We start from the raw sequence: 19,407 nt of genomic DNA, 5'->3' as shown, positions 1-19,407 counted from the left end.
AACAGGGTGGGACTCTGTGGGAGCTATCCTCTCTGCATCCCAGCCCTGCAGGCTGCTGCCAAGGCGAGGGACAGGGGAAGCCACCAGGGCAGGGGACCATCCTCAGGGGTGATGTGCTGGGGAGGAGCACCCCCACCCAGGCACGCACCCCCAGACGAGCCACCAGCCCATGCCACACATCCACAGCAGGGGCTGATCCTACCCTGATCCAATTCCCCAGGCTTGTGGGGACCCTGCTCACCGTGTTGGGGGTCCAGGTGTCCCCAGCACACATCTTGTTGTCTGCCTGTTGCTGTGGGGCTAGCTCCTCCTCTTCCAGCAGCAGGTACAGCTCCTTCATGCTGTTCACCTGTGGGTGACACCATGGCTGGGGTGATATGGGGACCCACAGCCCCTGGCCAGGGATGGGGGACACCCAAACAGCCCTGGGCAAGGCAAAGAGGCATGAGGGACACACCCAGCAGTGTGGCCTCCTACCCATGACAGCCCACTGTACCTCCAAAAAGTCCTCGCCCTCACTGTGCACCACCTTGCCCTGGCGCCAGCGCTTGAGGAACCACTTGAGCTTCATGAAGAGCAGGAGGAAACTCTGCCTGAACTGCTGTGACTCCTGCACCAGCAGGTTCTTTTCCTGGCTCCAGAACTTCTGCTCCAGCCGCCTCTGCAGGTTGAGGCTCTGCAGCTCAAACTCCCGTCGCAGCAGTGCTTTCTGGTGGTCCTCCTTCAGCTGTGGAGAGACGAGTGGCTCCAGGACAGGCACTGGTGGCAGCCATGTGATGCCTCCCCCCCAGGGTCTGGGCTGAGCTTGGTGCCAGCCCCATATCCCCATGCAGGGGAGCTGCACCACTCTGGGAGCATGCTGGGGGCAGCAGGGCCATGGGGGAAGCCCTGCCTGGCTCCATGTGCAAGGAGGAGTGTGCTCAGCCTTGAAAATGCTGTGTGTGCTCCCAGGTGACACCCAGGTGAGGGTGGCACTGCCATGGGTTAAGGACAGCTGTCTCCCAGGGGCAGAGGCTGTTCCCTACTCACCTGGCAGATCTTCTGTGAGAAGTTGTCCACCTCGTCCTTCCTCAGCTGCCTCTCCTGTGAGAGTTGCTCCTGCAGCCCCCGCAGGCTCTCGTTGGCCTCAGACAGCACCAGCTGCAGCTCCTTCATCTGTAACAGCCCCAGAAGGGGATGGGAAAGCTGGCCTGCACTTCCCCATGTCCCTCCCTGACCAGGCTCTGCAGCTCCCCTTGTCCCCAGCTCTCAAAAGCCTGTCCCACAGCCCTGTGGCCGAGGGGACGTGGCTCCCAGGCTGTGTCATACCTCGGTGGCATAGGAGTCGTTCTCCTCAGCCCGGCAGGGTTTGTAGCTCCGGGCATGGGCGGGGTCCGTGTCCTTGGCGTGGGGGATGCGGAAAGGGTCGGCGTCCCTAAAATCAGGCTGCTGCATGCGTGGGCAAGTTAATGAGAACAAACCAAAAGAGCGGGAAGGAAAAAAAAACCAGAAAACAAAACAATGGGTCTCCGAAACAGTAAAGAACTACAAGACAACAAAAAGGATGAGGAGGAGAAGGAGCTTCATCACCATGGCGGGAGACAATGCGGAAATCAAAAGGAAACACAGGATGAGGAGACACGTGGCCTGGATTGTTTGGGGAAAGGGGAAAAAAGAGAGAAAGAGGGAAAAAATGTGCAAACACCAGTTATGGTGCCATGCAGTGACTGGGGGAGACTGGGACCTCGGGCTGGGGGGACCACATGCAGAACAATAGGACTCTGAACAAGCGAGTGTGCTCCAGAAAGGGGTTGTGCCTGCAGCCCCAACCACCACTGACGCCCCTGGCACGAGCTGGGACCCCTGAGAACAGCGACACAGCAGGGCATGAACTGCTCTCTTGGACGCAGATTTGCCCTGAAGCCTTTGCTCTCCAAACTACCCTGCCTGGGTACTTCTGGGGATGGAGGATTGCTGCAAGTGGGATCCCTGCAATTTGGGCTGCTTTCGGAGGCTGCAGGCTGCTGTCCTCCCACCCAGCTCACTCCCAACAAGCAAAGAGCTTCTGAAACACAATGTCGGGCTAAGCCAGGGAGAGCAGCCAAAACATCAGCCCCTGCTAAGGTGGGATTGCACCTGAGAGCCCCTGGCCACAGGCAGGGCAGCCTTGGCACAACCAGCCTGTGCCAGGATACCCACTGCCTCCTGCCCTGGGCACACTCTGTTGGAGCAGAGTCCTACCTTGTCCCCGGTGCCACTGGCATGCAGTGAGGTGTTAGTTTGGATTTTGCTCTGGAGAGGCAGGAGGGAGGTTACAGTGGGGATCGGGGTTTGCTCCATTAAAGCAGGAGGAAACGTGGTGGCAAATAAAGCGGCAGCTGCTGTGAGGGATGTGGGAAGAAGCCATACCTGGAAGTCAGAGGCATGCTCTTTGGTGACATCATGGCTGCTGGGGCTGGAGAAGGGGAACGAGTCCGTGTGCTCCTTGAAGCCACCGGTGAGGTGGTCCACCTTCCTCACGAAGCAGCCCAGGTCCTGCTGGAGCACGCCCAGCCTCATCAGCAGCACGTTCATCAGCTTGGCATCGCTGGGGCTGTCACCACCGCTGCCCACTGCCTCGCCCAGCAGCACCCCCGCACACTCGTTGTCCAAGCAAGCCTTCAGCCCCGAGGTGAACCCGTTAGCATCCGAAATCAAGACATCGATCGCTTTACTGACCAGCGTCGCCTGGTCCCGGATGCCCAGCAAGGTCTCCAGGTCCTTGGGCTTGAGCAGTTTGGCAGGGCCATCGGACACCTTCCCAGCGCCCAGCCCCCTGTCCTGCCCATCGGCCTCGCCGCCGCCCGCGCCGTCCCTCCAGCCGGCGGTGGGGACGCACTGTGCCGAGTCGCCGGCCTCAGCGTCCGTCTCCAGCATGGGCCGGGTGCTCTGGCAGGAGGCCAGGTCGCAGCGCTGCAGGTTGGAGAGCAGCACCCTGTTCTCGTACTGCAGCTTCTTCACCTTGCCGCTGAGCTCGCTGATCTGCACCTTGGCCGTGGCCAGCTCCTCCTGCGAGGGCTCGCTGACCACCGAGCAGCTGTCCTCCGACAGCGTCACGTCCAGCTCGTGGTCCGACTTGTACTTGGTCAGCTCGTTCAGGAGCAGCTTGTTCTGGTCCTCCAGCTCCAGCAGCGAGCGCCTCAGCAGCTCGGCCTCCTCCTCCACGAACTGCAGGTGCCGCCGCAGCTCGGCCACCGTGTCCCCTGTGTCCCCGCAGCCAGAGACGCCCACCAGGAACCGCGTGTCCTGTCCTGGCAGCTCCCTGTCCCCCTGGCCCTTCATGTCATCCATCTCCGCCCGCAGCCCGCGGTTCTCCACCTCCAGCTCCACTATCCTCCGGCTGAGGATGTTGGCTTCCTCCTCCACCAGCTTGAGGTGGACTTTCAGCTCGGCCTCCCGGGAATGGGGAGAGTCAGCCAGCTCCTCCACGGAGAGGGAGCTGTCGAGGTCCCCGTACAGGGACCTGTACTTCAGCAGCTCCTCCTTCATGCCGTCGTTCTCCTTGGCCAGCTTGGTCAGCTTCTTGCACATCAGGGCTGACTCCTCCTTGGCAAAATGCAGCTGGCACTTCAGGTCTGCGCTGTCCTCCTGGGGACCCAGAGGGGGTGGGTATTAGAAAGATGCTCCCAGGAACCATGGTGATTCCCAGAGAGCTCTGGGACATGCCACCCTCCCACACTTGTCGTCCCAAGGAAGCTGCTGGCTCTGCTCCCAGAGGAGGAAAAGCTTTGAGATCCATCCTGGAGACTTTCAGGGTGAGCCTGGAGATGGGACAGGATGCCCTGGAGGAGGAGACCTGTGGGTCTTGCCCCAAGAAGGACATTGAGCCACCACCAGGGATGTGTGGACCAAGTCTAGCCTGATCCACAACAGGGCAGAGAGGAAGGGAAAGATCTCAAGACTCCACAGGGTTTTTAAGGCTTCCTCCCCAAAATTGGCACTGAAATGCCCTCGTCAGGGCTCTGCTTCTCTTGCTCAGCCCCCCACTCTCATCCCAGGGCAGAGAAGCTGCTGAAAACCTCTCCAAGTCCCAACCCCCAGCCTTGCTGCCACCACCTTGCCAGGGCACTGAAAACCCAGGCAAAGCCTCAGCACCAGCTAACCAGTCCCTTCCCAAGCACCTCTGCTTCTCAGGACCGTTTCTCCATGTGTTCTTTTTTTATTTAGCAGTTAGGATGTTGGCTGTTTGCCCAGACAGACCATTTCTCTGCTCTGGGAGCTTTTTGGATGGAGGACCAGGATTTCCTGACGTCCAGCTCGCAGCTTCCCGTGCCCTGGGGTCACTTGAGTGCTCCGAGTTGCGGCGTGGTCACTGCCAGGAGGGGACCTGCTGGGCTGTGACCCTCACCTCACTGCACCCACTGCAGCTGGGCAGTGCTGGAGGTGGCCAAGCCCTTTGGCTAGATGGCTGCTGGCCCTGGTAGCCTTCTGCCTGGCTGAATTCACCCCCTTTCCCCTTTCCTCAGCTTGCAAAAACAAGTTGAGCCCTTCTTTGGGAGCTCTGAACCCCGAGCCATGCCCATGCTCACCCCAAACCCTTCAGCAGTATTTACTCTGCTGACTTCCTGCACTGCTCATAACAAGGCTAGGGGTGATGGAGAGGGGGTTCCCATGAGTTTGGGGTGCTATTTTATTCCCTAAATGTCCTGCAGTGACCACAGGAACCACCCTGCTGCACTTCCACGCTTGTGCATCGGGACACGACCTCACTAAGGCGCATTAAAGCTGTGCCCCCCTAATTAGGTGAGGAGATTAGGGAGGGCTGGTGTGGGCAGGGCAGACATGACCTCAGTTCCTGTTTTTCCAGGGGGGAAAAAAAACCAGCAACCCAGTGTGTCTTTCTATGGCATCAGCAAAGAGAGACACACACATCCCCAAGACCACCTGGAGTGCTCCTGGGGTCTGGGGAGACCTCAGTGTTGAGTCTGTGCCCCCCAGCTCCATTCTTGGGGAGTGCTGAAACTCACCCAGCACAGCCAGGCAGGAAAGGGGCCCAGGAAGCCACAGATGAGTCACAGAATCTGTGCCCACAGCGCCACCAGCCACAGCTGAGCAGGGACAGGGAGCCCATGGGGGCCACATCCAGGCAGAGTTCCTGGAGCATTGGTCCCACCACAGAACTGGGGCCACCCTGACCCCAAGCTGAAGGGTCTTAGCTCCATGGGGAAGCAGAGAGGGTTGGGGTTGTTTCCTGCCCCAGGAGGAGGCAGATGAGGGGCTTCAGCCTCAGGAAGAGGGTGATGGAGGAACCCCTCAAGTCAGGGCAGAGCTGGCTGTAAGTGCTGTCTGGGGAAATGAGGAGAAGGATGCTGCGACCATCAGCTGACCAGAAAGGGCTCTCAAGAATGGAGCTAAAGGGAGGTGATGAATAAAGACTGGAAGGGAAAGTCTTTGAAGGCTTGGAGTCTCTGTCCTGTGGCTGCACAGAAGGGCTTGTGCCAAGAAGGACACAGGTCACCCAAACCCCTTAGGCTGCTCAGGGTTCCTGCTGGGAGACACTCAGCAGCATGTCAGGAGTGTCTTTACATGGTCTGCCTCCGTGTCCCAGCTTTGGGGGAGCAGATCTGTTCCCCAAAATAAACCCTTCAGGTCTTTTGCCTTTGAAAGAGGATTTTTCCTCTTGCCTTTCTATCCCTGCAACAGCAGCTCTGCCTCTCCAAGCCCTGGTAACAGCATTAGTGAGTCACAGCAGCTCAGCTCAACAGCAAGTGACAGCTGAAATCCTGCTGCAAATCCCCTGTGAGGGCAGGAGTGGTGTGGCCTCCAGCCATCCCCACAGGGACCCTCAGCTCCCCCAGACCCTGTGAAGCTCCCAGAGCACCCTCAAGCACAGCTGCTGGCACTGGCAGGAGGGACACAGGCTGCAAGAGCCACAGGAGAAGAAGCAGCTTTGCAATGTAAAGCCAAACTCCTTCAGCTCCTTACACAGGGAAAGGGTTAAAGCCACTGCTGCTCCATTGATAAATGAGACAAGGGAGCGAGTGAGGACAAAGAGGATGGCCCAGCACATCAATCCCTCCCTTATGCAGGGGCTCTGAGAGGCAGGAAAGCTCTGCAAAGCCCTGCAAGGAGGGGATGGCGCTGCCATGCCCGGATTTGCTCCTGGCATGGGCTCAGTCTCCAGCTGGCACCATGAGCTGGGGTGTTGGTGGCTCACTGTGGCGTGCCCTGGGTGCTCAGGTGCTGATACCTGCACTGATGGCTTCTTCTCAGTCTTGCCCAAGGAGCGAGACCCCCGCTTCTTCAGGGAGTTCTGCAGGAAGAACAGAGAGTTATGACCCACAGCGATGGCCCTGCACCCCAGCAGTGACAGACAGACAGACAGACAGACAGACAGACAGATTCAGTATGGATGGACATTGGTGCTGACATTCCCAGATGCTCCTGGACCCCAGGAGAACACCCGAGCCCTGGTGGGCTGAGGGAGGCCCTTTGCTTTGAGGGAGCTGGACTGGCAAGCATCACATCATGAGGTTTGGCCAGAAATTCCCCCTGCAGGCAAAGGAGCAGTGAAAAAGCAGGAGTGAGCAGGAAATGAGCCATGGAGAGTGGAGAGGCTGAGTCACTGTCCCTGTCAGGGCTGGATGGAGCAGGGAATTCAGCCCCCAGGGCAAGGGACAGCTCTGAGGACATTCCAGTGTGGGAGCAGCAGATGATGACATTCCCCATCACCTCTCCAAGCAAGGGATATGTCCTGGCTCCTCAGCAGCATGATGCTGACTCTGCTGTCAAGGTCACAAGGGGACATAAGGGACAATGTCCAGGCTAGTGAGGACAGCTGGGAGGTGGGGAAGGCAGACAGAGCAATAAGGCAGACCAAAAGCACGGTAAAAATGCAGGTGCCCAGAGCAGAGCCAGTTATCTGGGGAAGGCAGCTGGGGCAAGACCCTCAAGAACATCCACAGAGCCTCCCATGAGCACTGGCTGATCTGTGCAGCTGCCCTGGACCTCTTTCCAAGCTGGTGCTGAGGCCCAGCAGCCAGAGAAAGCAGCTGTGAAATGTAAGCTGCTGCCTGTGCCAAGGTGCAGGGCTCCAGGCTTTCCTATTAAGGCCACGACCATCCCTGGAGCTGCTGGAGCTGCAGAGCCTCTCCCAGGGGCTGGCTGTGCCACATCACATCCCCCAGCCCCACCGTGCTGGGGACTGCAGCTGGCAAAGGGCAGCACCAGCCCCAAAGAGCCCCGGGCACAGCACCCTGGGCACACGTGGCTGTCACTGCTCCACCCTGGGAGCAGCCTTGGGGTGGCCCTGCCTGAGGGTCCCCTCAAGGCCAGGCTTGGTGTGGCAGGCTTGGCATGGGGTACCCAGATTGGTCCCACTTTTTCTGACTCCTTTAGGAGACAGAAGAGGGGAAAATGCCTGTGCCTTCGGGAATGATCCCCAGACAATTATCCAATTATGGGAGAGACCTCTTGGAAGGGAGGAATAATCAGCCCCGAGGGGTGAGTGCAGCCCTGCACAGTCCCTGGCTCTGGCTGCTAACAAGCTCTGCCAGGCTCTGTGCCCTGCAGCAGCAGCAGGGACAGGAGGGCTTTTAGCTCACTTTGTCTAATGTTTGCCTAATTAGCACTCTGCAATCAGCGAGTAACCTCAATGCCCTTGCTAGCCCGGGGACATGCCATCCTGAGCTTGGGGACCATCTCTGAGGCTGTGCCAGCCAGCAGTGTCCCCAGGGCTCAGGCAGCTGCAGGAGGGGCTGTATCCCACCCCACACCCTTCAGCCAGGGCAAGGCAGTGCCTGCCTCTCAGAGCCCTCCTCGCTGACCACAGAACCATTTCCCCTGCCTGTTTTCCAAGTGAGGGAGAGCTCCAGCCCAGCTCCCACTGCTGCCATTTGTCATTCAGCCCGTGCTCCCGGCTGCAGGGAAACCCATTTCACGGCTGTTAGCAGGGCTGTGCAAGACACCCCGTGTGGGGGATGCTGTCAGCAGCACGGGCATGGCTGACAGGAGATGGGTACAGCTGGATCCTGCAGCTTCCCAGGAGCTGGGCTTGGCTTTAAGCAGGGCTGGCCCCAGAGATCCCGAGCTGCCCTGTGCAGGAAGCACAGTGGGGGAAGTGAGAACCTTCCTTTGGCTGTGCCTCCTTCCCCACACTGGCCTGATGGCTCAGCCAGAGATGCATCCCAAGGCTCCCCGGGGACCAAAGGCATCCCGGGCAGTAGGGAAGTGGGTTACAAGGGCTGCAATGGATCTCAAGTCCATGCTGTCACCAGGATGCCTTTCCTGTCACCGAGGTTGACACAGATCCCAGCCAGAAGCTGGCTCCAAACAGAGCATGACAGGGAGTGCCCTGGACCCGTGCATGTGGGTACATTTGTGGCTGCCCAGGACACAGAGGGGATTGTGCACCCACCCAGCTCCACAGCACCACTGGGACACTGCTGGGACCTGCAGGATGTGGTCAGGATGCAGCCAGCACCAGGCACTCTGCCAGGGACAGGGACCCCACACATCAGTCGGAGCTTTGCCCAGATGGAATTGGGCACAGCCCAGGGGGCTGGGCTGAGCAAGGGGCCAGGGACATATAAAGTGTCCCCAGAGCAGTGGGGAAGTCCTGTAGCCCCCCCTGGATGGGGCAGAGCCAGCCTGTGCCCACAGGGTGGGATGGAGCACGCCGAGGGCAGGTGCTGCTCAGGTTTCACAAGCATCTGTAGCAGGGTTTGGGTTTCAGTGACTCAGGCAGGGCTGGGGGATCCCATGATCCAGGGCCAGGACACCTGCTATGAGCAGAGCCTTGGGGACACCTCCTGGTCCTGTCCCATGTCCCACTCACCTCTCTGAGCTTGTCCATCTCGTTCTGCACCACCTGCTTGGCCAGCTCGGTCTCGATGAGCCTCTGGCGCAGCTCCTCGTTCTCCTCCTCCAGCCTGATCCTCTTCTTCTCCACCACCTCCAGCTCATTGTGGAGCCGCACAGAGACGTCCTTGGCCACCTGGGGACACAGCAGGGCTCTCATCAGACTGGGCACAATGTGCAGGGGGCTGAGACTCCAGCTCCTGGGCACCCACAGTCCTCATGAGGAGATCACCAGGCAGTCACTGAGACCCTCAGTGGGGAGACATGGTGTTGGGGGGTGACCCCCTGGCCCTTGTGTCTGTCCCCTCAATTGTGTGCTGTGACTGCTCTTGTTCCTTCACCAGCTGCAAGGCTGCCCTGCATCCCCATTCCCTGGCCAAATCCTGCCTTCCCCAGCCCTAGCATGACGCTGGGAGACATTAATCACCTTTTTCCCATACCACAAAACTGGAAAAGCCCCCAGAAGGCTGGAAGAGCTGGTAGGCAGCAGCAGAGCAGGCAGCCTGTCGCTGCAGGCAGCAGCTGTGCTGGCCAGGAGAAAGGCGAGCTGCTGCATCACATTACAGAAAAACCAGCAGCTGCCCCGGGGTGAAGGGTGACTACATCCCCCCCAGAGCTCCCCCTCTCCAGATCCCTGCACGGGAGCAGTCCCAGCATAAAGGCAGCTTAGTAACACAAAACATTCACTCTTGCATTTGCAGGACAGCAAAACTTGTCCCAAATGCCACTGGTCTCCTGCACAGCCTGGGATATCAGCACTGTGGAGGCAGCAGCAAGCCCTGCTGCAGGACCTCAGGCCATGGGGCTGGGCTCCTGTTCCCCCGAGGATGGGCTGTGCTTTCTTTCCCAGAAAGGGAGAAGCTGGAGGGGGTGTTTTTGGCAGCAGCCACCCAAGCTGGGGGGGAGCTGATGCTGATGGGTGGTTTAGGGAGGGGATTGGGGCCCCAGCAGGGATGGGCAGCGAGGCGGGTTCACAGCCCAGCACTTGTGGCATGTCTTGGCTCCAGGACTGGCTCTTTTCTGCTCAAAAAACAAAGTTAGTCCTCGAGCTGTTGCACATCCATCCTGAGCTGTCTCCAACTGCCACTGCATCCCCTCTTGGCAGCAGTCTCCTTGGTGAGAGCCCTCAGCAAACACTCACCAGGCTCCTCGAGGGCGAAGCCACGTCACCCTGCAGAAATCCTCCTGTCCCTGCCCCAGCACCGCGTGCCACCATGCCTGGGGCTCTGCAAGGTTTTCCCGAAGGCCGAGAGAAGCAGCTCCTAAGCCTGAAGGGTTCTGGTCCCCACCCTCCCTCCCTGCACACTTGTGATGCTCCATCCTGCAGTGGTGGCCCCATCACACCCCCATAGGAGCAGGATAAGGGAGTTCAGCCCCAGGACACAGGGCTGGGCTCCAGCCCGCTCACATATGGCACATTCTCAGGCAGTGCTGACCCTCTCCACCACCAGGACCCCCTCAGACCACCTGTGAGCTGAAAGCACTGCTCCCCACTTCCCACATCAACACTGCTAGCAGGGAATTACAACACCTCCAACAAAACTGCACATCACAAACTGCACATCCTCACGGAGCACAAACTGCACATCCTCACGGAGCTCCCTGCGCCCCGACATCCCCTGCCACCTTTGTGCCACAACTCATCCAAACCCCCTATGGGGGCTGTCTGGGTGGGGAGGTGCCCTCCTGGACTGACCTTGACGTCCTGCTCGAGGCTGTGGATGAGCTCGCCGTCCACCTGGCCGGTCTGCGCCACGCGCAGGCTGCGGCGCTCGGCCTTGCGCAGCCGGTACTGCAGGATGCGGCACGTCTTGCTGGCCTGGTCCAGCTGCTGCCTCAGCTCCTGCAGCTGGTACACGTCCTCCTCCATGTAGACATCCCGCATCTCCAGCATCTCGGCACGCAGCTCCTCGATCTCATCCTGCAGGGAGATGTTGGGTTAGACCCTGCAGCTTGCTCTGCTCTCTTTTCGCCTGTGACACCTCCCCACCATGGCTCTCCATTCTCCATCCATCCTCCATCCATCCATCAATCCATCCTGCATCCCTCTATCTATCCATCCATCCTCTATCATCATCCATCCATCATCCATCCATCCATCCATCCATCCATCCATCCATCCATCCATCCATCCATCCATCCATCCATCCATCCATCCCATCAGCCATTTTCACGGGTCTCCAACCCCTTGGGCCAAGCCCAGTCCTTGCAGGAAGAGCTCAGAGCCAGCTGGATGCCGTCACCCAGGGGTGAGCCAGTCACGCGGGGGGGATCAGCCAACAAAAGCGCCTGAGAGTCTTTGTGGTAAAAGAAAGAGGAAGGTGGGGGAGGGAGAGGAGCTGCAGGAGCAGCTCAGGCAGCAGCCACAGGGAGAAAAAATTAGGTTATCTTTGGAAAAGATGTGTCAGGGAGGCAGGCGAGGGAAGGAGGAGATGGCAGGCGAGGACAGCTGTTAGGGGAGGCAACGTGGGGACATGAACCAGATGCCAGCAGTGCTGGGAACCAGGGGCTGCCCCTTGTTTTGCCACCAAGCAGCAGGCCTTGGGCTGGGTCCCCTTCCCAGTCTCATCAGCTCTCCCAGTGAGCTCCTCCAGCACAGCAGAGCCTCTGGCACAGAGGAATTGCATCACTGCCACAGCAGGGCCAAGGGTGACATCCTGCTGACACCAACACTGACCCAGAGTCTCCTCCAGGGCTGTGGCACACAACTACTGTGGGGTCCCCGGTGCCACCTCCTCATCCAGAACTGGACTGTCCCCTCTGGTCCCTGGGGACTGACCAAGCTCTGTCCACATCACCATGAACATCAACCCAAATCCCCCAGGCAAACACTCCACCCACCACACCAGGCCCAGTGGGACCAGGAATCCCTCCTGGGAGGGATCAAGGATCTGCTTTCCTGCCAAAACCCCTGACACTAAAGACCTCCTGACACTGCCAAATGCAACTGCCACTTGAGAGTGGCTCACACTGCCACTCTGCACCACCGTGGCATGGTCAGGGAGGGAACAAAAGGATCTGGCACAGGCATTGGGGATGTTGAGCCCTGATTCACCCTGGGCAGAGGGGACAGGGGACTGCCCCCTCATTGCTGTGACAGTGACCTAGAGCCCGAGATGGCAGCTCTGTGCTGGCTCTGCCAGGCACTGGCACAGTGGCTGCCACACTCACCCTGCCTGACAAAGCCCCAGCTGCAAGAACTCCCCGAAAGGAGAAGCCAAGCCTGGGGAAAGGGCTGGCAGCTGCAGGGACAAGTCACAGTCGCTCACTGTTGCCTTTAAACACTTTGTAACAAAGAAGGAACCTCAATTAGACAATCCCAGATTATCTCCTGGCCTGGGCTGACGGAGCCCGGTGGCACCATGGCCACCAGGGTCCTGTCACCTTCTGCTGCTCTGCTTCTCCAGAGGGGGCCCTGAGAACAGATCTGCTTCTGTTCTGTCTCAGAACAGAAACAGCCCCGAGGCTCTGAGATGGGCAGAGGGGGTCCTGGGGACAGGCTGTTCCAGGGACAGCCAGAGACTGTCCTGTGAAGGGGCATCACTGCAGACATGTTTGAGAAAACCTCCTGGACATGTCAGGTGTGAAACCCCCCAGGGACAAACCACATGTTCCTGCAAGGGCTGGGCTGCACCATGGGGTGACAAACTCAATGGGAACCCCCCACCAGCACTGCCACCTCCCCACCTGGCAGGGCCACAGCCCTGGGGACACCAGCAAAACCCCCAAAAACCAAACCAGCCTGGAGAGCTGGTATGTGGCATGTATTCCTTGGGAGCTTTTGTAGATAAAAAGGCATTATGGACTGCAGGTGAGCAGGCGCACTGCAGCGGGTGGGGAACAGCCTTCCTTTCACCACCAACGAATCGTGGCTGGAATACAACTGCAATCCTCCTCCAGCGCTGACCATTCCAGCTCTCACTCGCCATGTGGCTTTCCCAGGCAGCAGCTGAGCAGGGCAGGGAGCAGGGACCTTGGAAAAAACCCAACCACATCTTGCATTTGCTGGAAGAAAGCCTGGGCTTGCCCTGCTAAGAGCTTGTTTATGCTTTGGGTTGTAGCAACCGTTATTTTAGGGGGAGGCCGTGCCCAGCCTGGGCAAAGCCTGGAAATACAGCCATGGAGTGGGGCTGGGGGGATTTGCAGCACTGGGGGCTGGGAAAGCAGTGCCTGCCTTTGCTCCAGCTGCAGGAATTCACCCACATCCCATAACCTGACAAATCCTCTGAGTGGTGGATGCAGCAGGCATCCACATCTGCCCCAGTTTGCCCCACAGAGGCAAGCCATGCTGCTAAGCCACAGTAAAGGGATTAGGATTGGAGAGTGGAAAATGCCAGGAAGAGAGCTTGGAGGACAGAGATGATCTGCCAAGGCAGCACATGGGGTGCACTGGGGTCTCCTCACAGCTTCAGGGGTCCACGATGGCCATGGAGCTTCACCCTTTGCACATTTTCTGGAGTTGATGCCCAACCCAGCAAAAAATCTGGATTAAAGTGAGAGCAGAACCAGCAGAGGGGAGGGACCCCACAGAAACATCCCAAATTCAGGGGTGGCATTGAGCATGGAGCACTGTAAGTGGTGTTAGATGAAGTGTGACATGGTGGCAGGTGGGCAATACTGAGGAGGAAATAAACTACTTCTCTCCCCCACAAACGCCCCTGGGGACTGCCCTGCTGGGCCACTCGCCCTGTAAACAACAGGCTGAACATCCCTATGTGGAGTCACAGCCTCCCAGCACCCATGGGCTGCTCCCCTGCCTGTCCTCCAGGATCACCCACCACTGCACCCTGCTCATCCCATCTCTGCAGCAGCAAAGATTTCACAGGGATTTTACATTGGAAATCTCCTGTCTTGGAATAAAATGCTGGGAAGCTGCAGTCCAGAGAGACTCATTTGAATGCCCCAGGGATTGTGTGCAGAAGCAAACAGCCCATTTCGTGGCTGCAGGAGCCAGGTTATGCTCAGTGGAGGAGCTCAAGTGACAACCTACCTTCAACCTCCTCCACACAAACCTCGGAGACACTGTCTCTCCCTGGGGAGATTATTAAGGAAACTAAGGAGCGGAAAGGTGGGATGCAAACTGCCTGTTTCCAGCTCAGGAAAAAGAAACATGCATTTTTAGAGAAAGAGGAGGCAACAGCTGGGTCCACACATGCACTTGAAGGACATCAGCTCTTTCAGGAAGGGCTGAGCTTTAGGGTGATGACCCTGAGCAGTGACAGGGCAGGAAAGGGACCAGTGGAGATGGCAGAGCACACCTCGGAGTGCAGACCAGACCCGTTACATGTCACAGAAGCAGACAGCAAACCCTCAGATCTCCTACCCAAGGGTAGTCACACGCTGACTTTGGCTCCTGCAAGAATGCAGCAAGCTCTGAGCAGAGCAGGGGGCACACACTGTGCAACCCAGCAGGACCTGCTATCTCCAAGAAGCAGAAAACAGCACGGGACACAAAACAGGCTCATGCAGCTCAGCCATGGCTGGCTGTGGCAACCTTGGCAGGCACAGCCAAGCAGCAGCCTGCCCGTGGGGGATGGGCAGCATTTTGGGGGGCACACCCTCCATCTTCATCCCCAAAGCTCAGCAGAGGAGGAGGAAGGGTGGGAGCAGCCTGGATGTGTGGCAGAGGCGCCTTTGTGCAGAGCTGGGCTGCGCTGGCAGGGCTGTGCCTGCCGCTGGCCCCGTGCAAAGCTGGGGATTACCGTGCAGGAGAGCAACAAGCACGGCTTCCTCCCAGATTACAGCACAAAAGCAGCAGCTTTCAATTAACTCTGAGCAGGCAGCCCGGCAGGCAGCACAGGGAATTATGCCTGAATTTGCTAAGGGGAAAAAAAAAAGAAAATCCAGAGGGGATTTTTAAAGGAAACTGCCCAGGGTGCTCAGGTATGTTCCCTGCCAGCAAGGGGAACACAGGAAATGCAGAACACCACAAGCCCATGGCAGGGTGCAGTGGGTGGAAGGATGGGCAAGGCACACCCATGTCACACACAGGGGTTTCTCTGGGTGCATTAACAGCAGCTCTGGCCCAGCTCTGACAGCAAACACTGGCCATCCATGTCGTGCTGGAGCTCAGTGCAGCAGCCTGTTTGCTGATCCCTGCCCCTGGCTGGCATGGCAGCTCCCCCTTGGTAATGGGACTGAGGAGAAAAATCAACATTTCTCAGCTTTACACCTGCCCCCATAAATTACCAGGCAAACAGCTGGGGGCTCTCTGCAGCACATCCCATGTTGTGCAGCATCCAAAAAGGCAAGAGGTTGCAAAACCCCTTGCAGGGTGGCTGCTTGAGAGAGCTCTGGTCCCCAGCTCTGCAGGTGGTTACTGGGGCTCCCAGGCATGGTCCCTGCCCCTGTGGCCAGCCAGGGTCTGGGCAGCAGCAGAGCAGGGACTCAGTGCCAACCAAGCTGCCCAGACACAGCCCCCAATAACCCTGTTGGGGCTCTCAGAGAGCCCTAGATAGTGGCATGACTGTCTTGGGGAAAACAAGGCACCCAGCCACATAAATGTTTCTCCACAGGGCTGGGAAATGCATGTGAGCCCCAGGGGATGTGGGATGACTCAGGGCAGGGAGCAGGAGGGGGACAGGCAGCAGAAAAGGGCACTCAGCTCCCAGTGTTACACGGCTCTTGCCTAAACCCCTTCCTTTGGAGAGGAGAGGCTTTGCAGGCATCCCCTCCCCTTGCTCCAAACCCTCCCGTGCCCACTCTTTGTCTGCCTGTCCCTCTGCAGCTGCTGCCGTATCACATCTCACATTTTCCAGCCTGCTGAGCAGGGCTTGGAGCTGCTCTCCATCACACAGCTCAGCAACAGCGAGCTGGGGCAAGGACACCAAGCCACCTCCTCCCTCCCCAGGCTGCCAGGCTGCCTGTGAAAGCAGCCCTTTTTGGGGAAACACTCAGAATAACCCTCTCAGGGGGGTGACAGCAGGTGCACAGGCCTGAGAGCAGGGGCAAGAGGAGATCCCAGCACACCCAGAGAGGGAGGAGGAAAGCAGAGCCTTGCACAAATGTGGGGTGCAAAGAGAAATGGGTGAAGTGTGCTTAAACAAGTGGGTTTTATTATGGCAGCCGAGGGAAGATGGGACGTGAGCTGGCACTGCTGGAGCTCTGCTGGGAAGCTCCCAAGCCCAGCATGCATCACACGGGTGTAGTAGCACCACACACGTCTGGCTCGTGCCAGAACGTCACCAAAGTCCTCCCGCCCCCAAAAATCCTCATCTCGCTCCAAATACGCACTAGGCTTTAGCTGGTGCTGATGAATACGTGCAAAAAAATATTCATCTGCAGCTTTTTGGGTGAGTCCTAGGAAATAAATCACCTGGGATAAGTCTGATTCATCCACACCCAAGCTGCATGGCAGGATGGGCAGTGCCAATCCTTCGGGTTAGGGCTTTATTTTTGTTTTAAGTCCTGAAATGCCTGAATTTTTAGCACAGATGGCACAAGCCAGCACTCTGCTGCAGCCCAGCCCAGTTTTCTGCTCCTTGCTGGAGAAACAAGGCAAATTTTCCAACATTTTTTGGAGCATAAGAGTGTGTGCTCTGGGCTTCTGCCCAGCTGGAGCCAGGGTACCACCCCAGCCACCTCCTGCTCCAGAGTCAGGAGAAGCGAGCTACAACACGGAAACACGGAGATAAGCAGGATGCACATGTCAGGGAGGGGACACAAGTGCTGGCAAAGAAGGGACGATGCCACCAGCATCCCCATGGCCATTCCTGGGGCATGACTCCAGCAGCTTTGCCCTCTCCCACTCTCCCTGGCCAGGGGATTTCAGCTGCCACCCCTCAGGGCAGGTAAATCACTCACACCCTGCTGGCCTGCAGCTTGCCAGGAAGGAGATCACGTGGGAATGGAGGAAGCAGGAATGGCAGCACTCGTTCTTGGAAACCCAGGGGCCTCATCTGTATTTTTCCAGCCCCCAGTAAATCAAAGCCTTTAAGCTGTTGCTGCTAATTTTGGCAGGAGTTGGGACACCAGCCGTGCACTGGGGCTTTGCAAATGGACAAAGGGCCTGATTGAGCATCTTCCAGTGCACCACCCAATGCCCACTTCGGGGCTGGAACCCTGACACTCACAAACTTGGGCAGCACCTGAGGAGAGCTGGCCTGACTTCCAACCTGCAGCACCCAAAGAGCAGCTGAGGAGCCTTGGTACCCAATCCTGAGCTCATCAGCAGCTGATTGCCCAAACAGCTCCACCCTGAAGGAGAGCAGAGGGCACAAAATGCCTGCAGCCACCCCAGGATGTGGCACCTGGTGCGTGCTGGTGCCCACCAGGCTGATGTGTGATGGCTCTGTGTCCCTGTCCCCTCACAGCATATCTGCCCTGGCTCAACCATGCCCCTACAAGCCAGGCAGACCTGGAAAAAGGCCCCAGGGAGCATAGGAACCAGCGGGAAGAAGAGAGCTGGAAAATGTCCCCAGGGTCTGGCAGCAGCAGCAGGCAGGGAGAGCAGCAGGGAGCCATGCCCAGCTGCCAGGCCATGCCCAGCTGCACAGGGTCAGTTTATGCCACACTATGTCCCAGGATCCCCAACCAGGCTGAGCACATCCATACCGTGCTGAGCTGAGCCTTGCTAAGCTGTGCCAGCCCAGGCTGTGCCAAGCCTTGCCATGCCAAGCTGGGTGGTGCTGCACCCAATGTGCCGTGCCAGGGCAAGCCATGCCTGGCCCACGTTGTGCCAAAGGCTGCCCTGTGCCAGGCCATGCCATGGAACACTGAGCTGAGTGGTGCCCAGCATGCCACACCACGCTGGACCATGCCCAGCTGGGCCATGCTGTGCCAAGCTGAGCTCTGCCCTAAGTTCAACGTGGCCATGCCAGGCTTAGACAAGCTAGACCCTACATCCAGTCATGCTACACTGTGCCAAGTCAAGCCCAGCCACAGCATGGCAGGCCAGCATTCCCTGGCTGTGCCATGTTCAGGGATGCCATGCTGGGCTGAGCCATGCCAAGCCCTGGACCCAGCCATGCTGTGCTGTGCTGCCCATCTGAGCCAGGCCAGGCTGAGCCAGGCCAGGCTGAGCTGAGCTGTGCCTTGTACCCAGCCATGCCCTGGCATGCTGAACTGCACTAGGCTGGACCTGAGGATGCTGTGCCACATGGAGCTACACCTTGGGATGAGTGCCATGCCATGTCATGCCATTCCCAGGGATGCTGTGTCATGCTGAGCCATGCCATGCCAAGCTGTGCCATGCCATGCCATTGCCAAGGAAGCTGTGCCATGCTGCACCGGGCACAGCAACGCCATGCTGCAATAACCACGGATGCTCTATTGTGCTCAGGGATGCTGCACCATGCTGACCCTTGCCCTGGGACTCCACACCATGCCATGCTAAGGCCAGGGATGCTGCACCGTGCTGAGCCATGCCCTCAGATGCCCTGCAAAGCTCTGGGACGTTAAACCACGCTATAGCCAGGGATGCTGACCCTGACTGACCCGTGCCCTGGGATGCCATGCTGTACCACTACTGCCCAGGGATGCCACGCCACACCGAGCCGTGACAGGGACGTCACTGCACACCGAGCCCTGGCAGGGATACCCCACCGAGCCGTGCCCACCTTGAGATAGTCGTTCTCGGAGCGCAAGTCCTCCAGCTCGCGGAGCAGCCCGTCGGTGCCGGCGTCCAGCAGCTCCTCGGTGAGGTCGGAGAAGGCGAGCGAGGTGCTGAGCTGCAGGCGGCTGCTGGCCACGGAGGCGGCCGAGGGCTCCTCGGGCAGCGGCGACGCCTCTCCGGCCGAGGGCGGCGGCGGCGGGGCGCTGCCCGGGGACTCGCCATCGCTGCCGCTCAGCCCCAGCTCCAGCGACAGCAGCTTCGCCTCCTCCGAGGCGCTGCAGTCCGACACCTCCGAGCTGCTGTCGGTCAGCCCCGAGCCCGGCCCGGGAGCGGGCACCGAGCGGGGTCCCGACGCGCTCCTTCGTGCCCCGGGGGCCGCCGTCTCGGCTCCGTGCCGCCGGCCCTTGGGCCGCGCCGCGCCGCGCCCCGCCGGCCCCTTGCCGCCGGCCCGGGCCCCCGCCGGGCCCCGCTTGTCGGGCCGCCCGTCCTTGCCCCCGCCCGGCCGCCGCGGGTGCGGGTGCGGGTGCGCGCCGCTCGCCGCCAGCCGCGGGGCCGCGCCCGGGTGTCCCCCGCCGCCGCCGCGCCGGCTCTTGGCCAGCGACCAGCCGGGCACCTCCTTGGGGCGGGCGGGCGACGGCGCCCGCTGCGGCTTCTTCTTCCTCTCGGGGAGCGGCGGCGGCGGCGGCGCGGGGGGACCCGGCTCTGCCGGCGCGGCCTCCATCTCCCGCTGCGCTGCGCTGGGCTCGGCCCCGGCTGCGGCTGCGGCCCCGGCCCGGCCCCGGCCCCGGCTCCGCCCGCCGCCGCCGGGCGGGGACGAGCGCGGGCGGCGAACAAAAGGCGGCGGAGGGAGTGTGGGGGGAGGCGGGGGGCGGCCGTGCTGGCGGCAACAGCGACCCCTCCGCCCGCCCGGAGCCGCGCCATCCCACCGTGCCGGCGGAGCGCCGGCATCCCCGGTGGATGGGGGCATCCCCGGTGGATAGGGCATCCCCGGGGTGAGGGGTCCCCCGCGGGTGTCTTCAGCAACGCGTGTTCTTTGG

The 19,407-nt window shown here is 59.6% G+C and overlaps 1 protein-coding gene across 1 annotated transcript in view; it reads right to left on the bottom strand.

Moving 5' to 3' along the window:
- MTCL2 (microtubule crosslinking factor 2) overlaps positions 1 to 18,671 on the bottom strand; it is a 28,794-nt gene extending 10,123 nt beyond the window's left edge. The window contains exons 1-9 of the mRNA XM_084218122.1: positions 18,375 to 18,671; positions 10,514 to 10,738; positions 8,795 to 8,953; positions 6,209 to 6,271; positions 2,389 to 3,606; positions 1,309 to 1,428; positions 1,030 to 1,155; positions 497 to 727; positions 242 to 349 (exon numbers count right to left, since the gene is read on the bottom strand). Of these exons, the coding sequence (XP_084074248.1) occupies positions 242 to 349; positions 497 to 727; positions 1,030 to 1,155; positions 1,309 to 1,428; positions 2,389 to 3,606; positions 6,209 to 6,271; positions 8,795 to 8,953; positions 10,514 to 10,711 (2,223 nt within the window). The 5' untranslated portion in view covers positions 10,712 to 10,738; positions 18,375 to 18,671. The remainder of the gene's footprint in view (positions 1 to 241; positions 350 to 496; positions 728 to 1,029; positions 1,156 to 1,308; positions 1,429 to 2,388; positions 3,607 to 6,208; positions 6,272 to 8,794; positions 8,954 to 10,513; positions 10,739 to 18,374) is intronic.
- Between the last annotated feature and the right edge of the window lie 736 nt (positions 18,672 to 19,407).

This window comes from Fringilla coelebs (assembly GCF_963513975.1).
Source record: "Fringilla coelebs genome assembly, chromosome: 18".
Taxonomy (NCBI): domain Eukaryota; kingdom Metazoa; phylum Chordata; class Aves; order Passeriformes; family Fringillidae; genus Fringilla; species Fringilla coelebs.
This window is presented reverse-complemented; position numbering and strand designations above follow the sequence as displayed.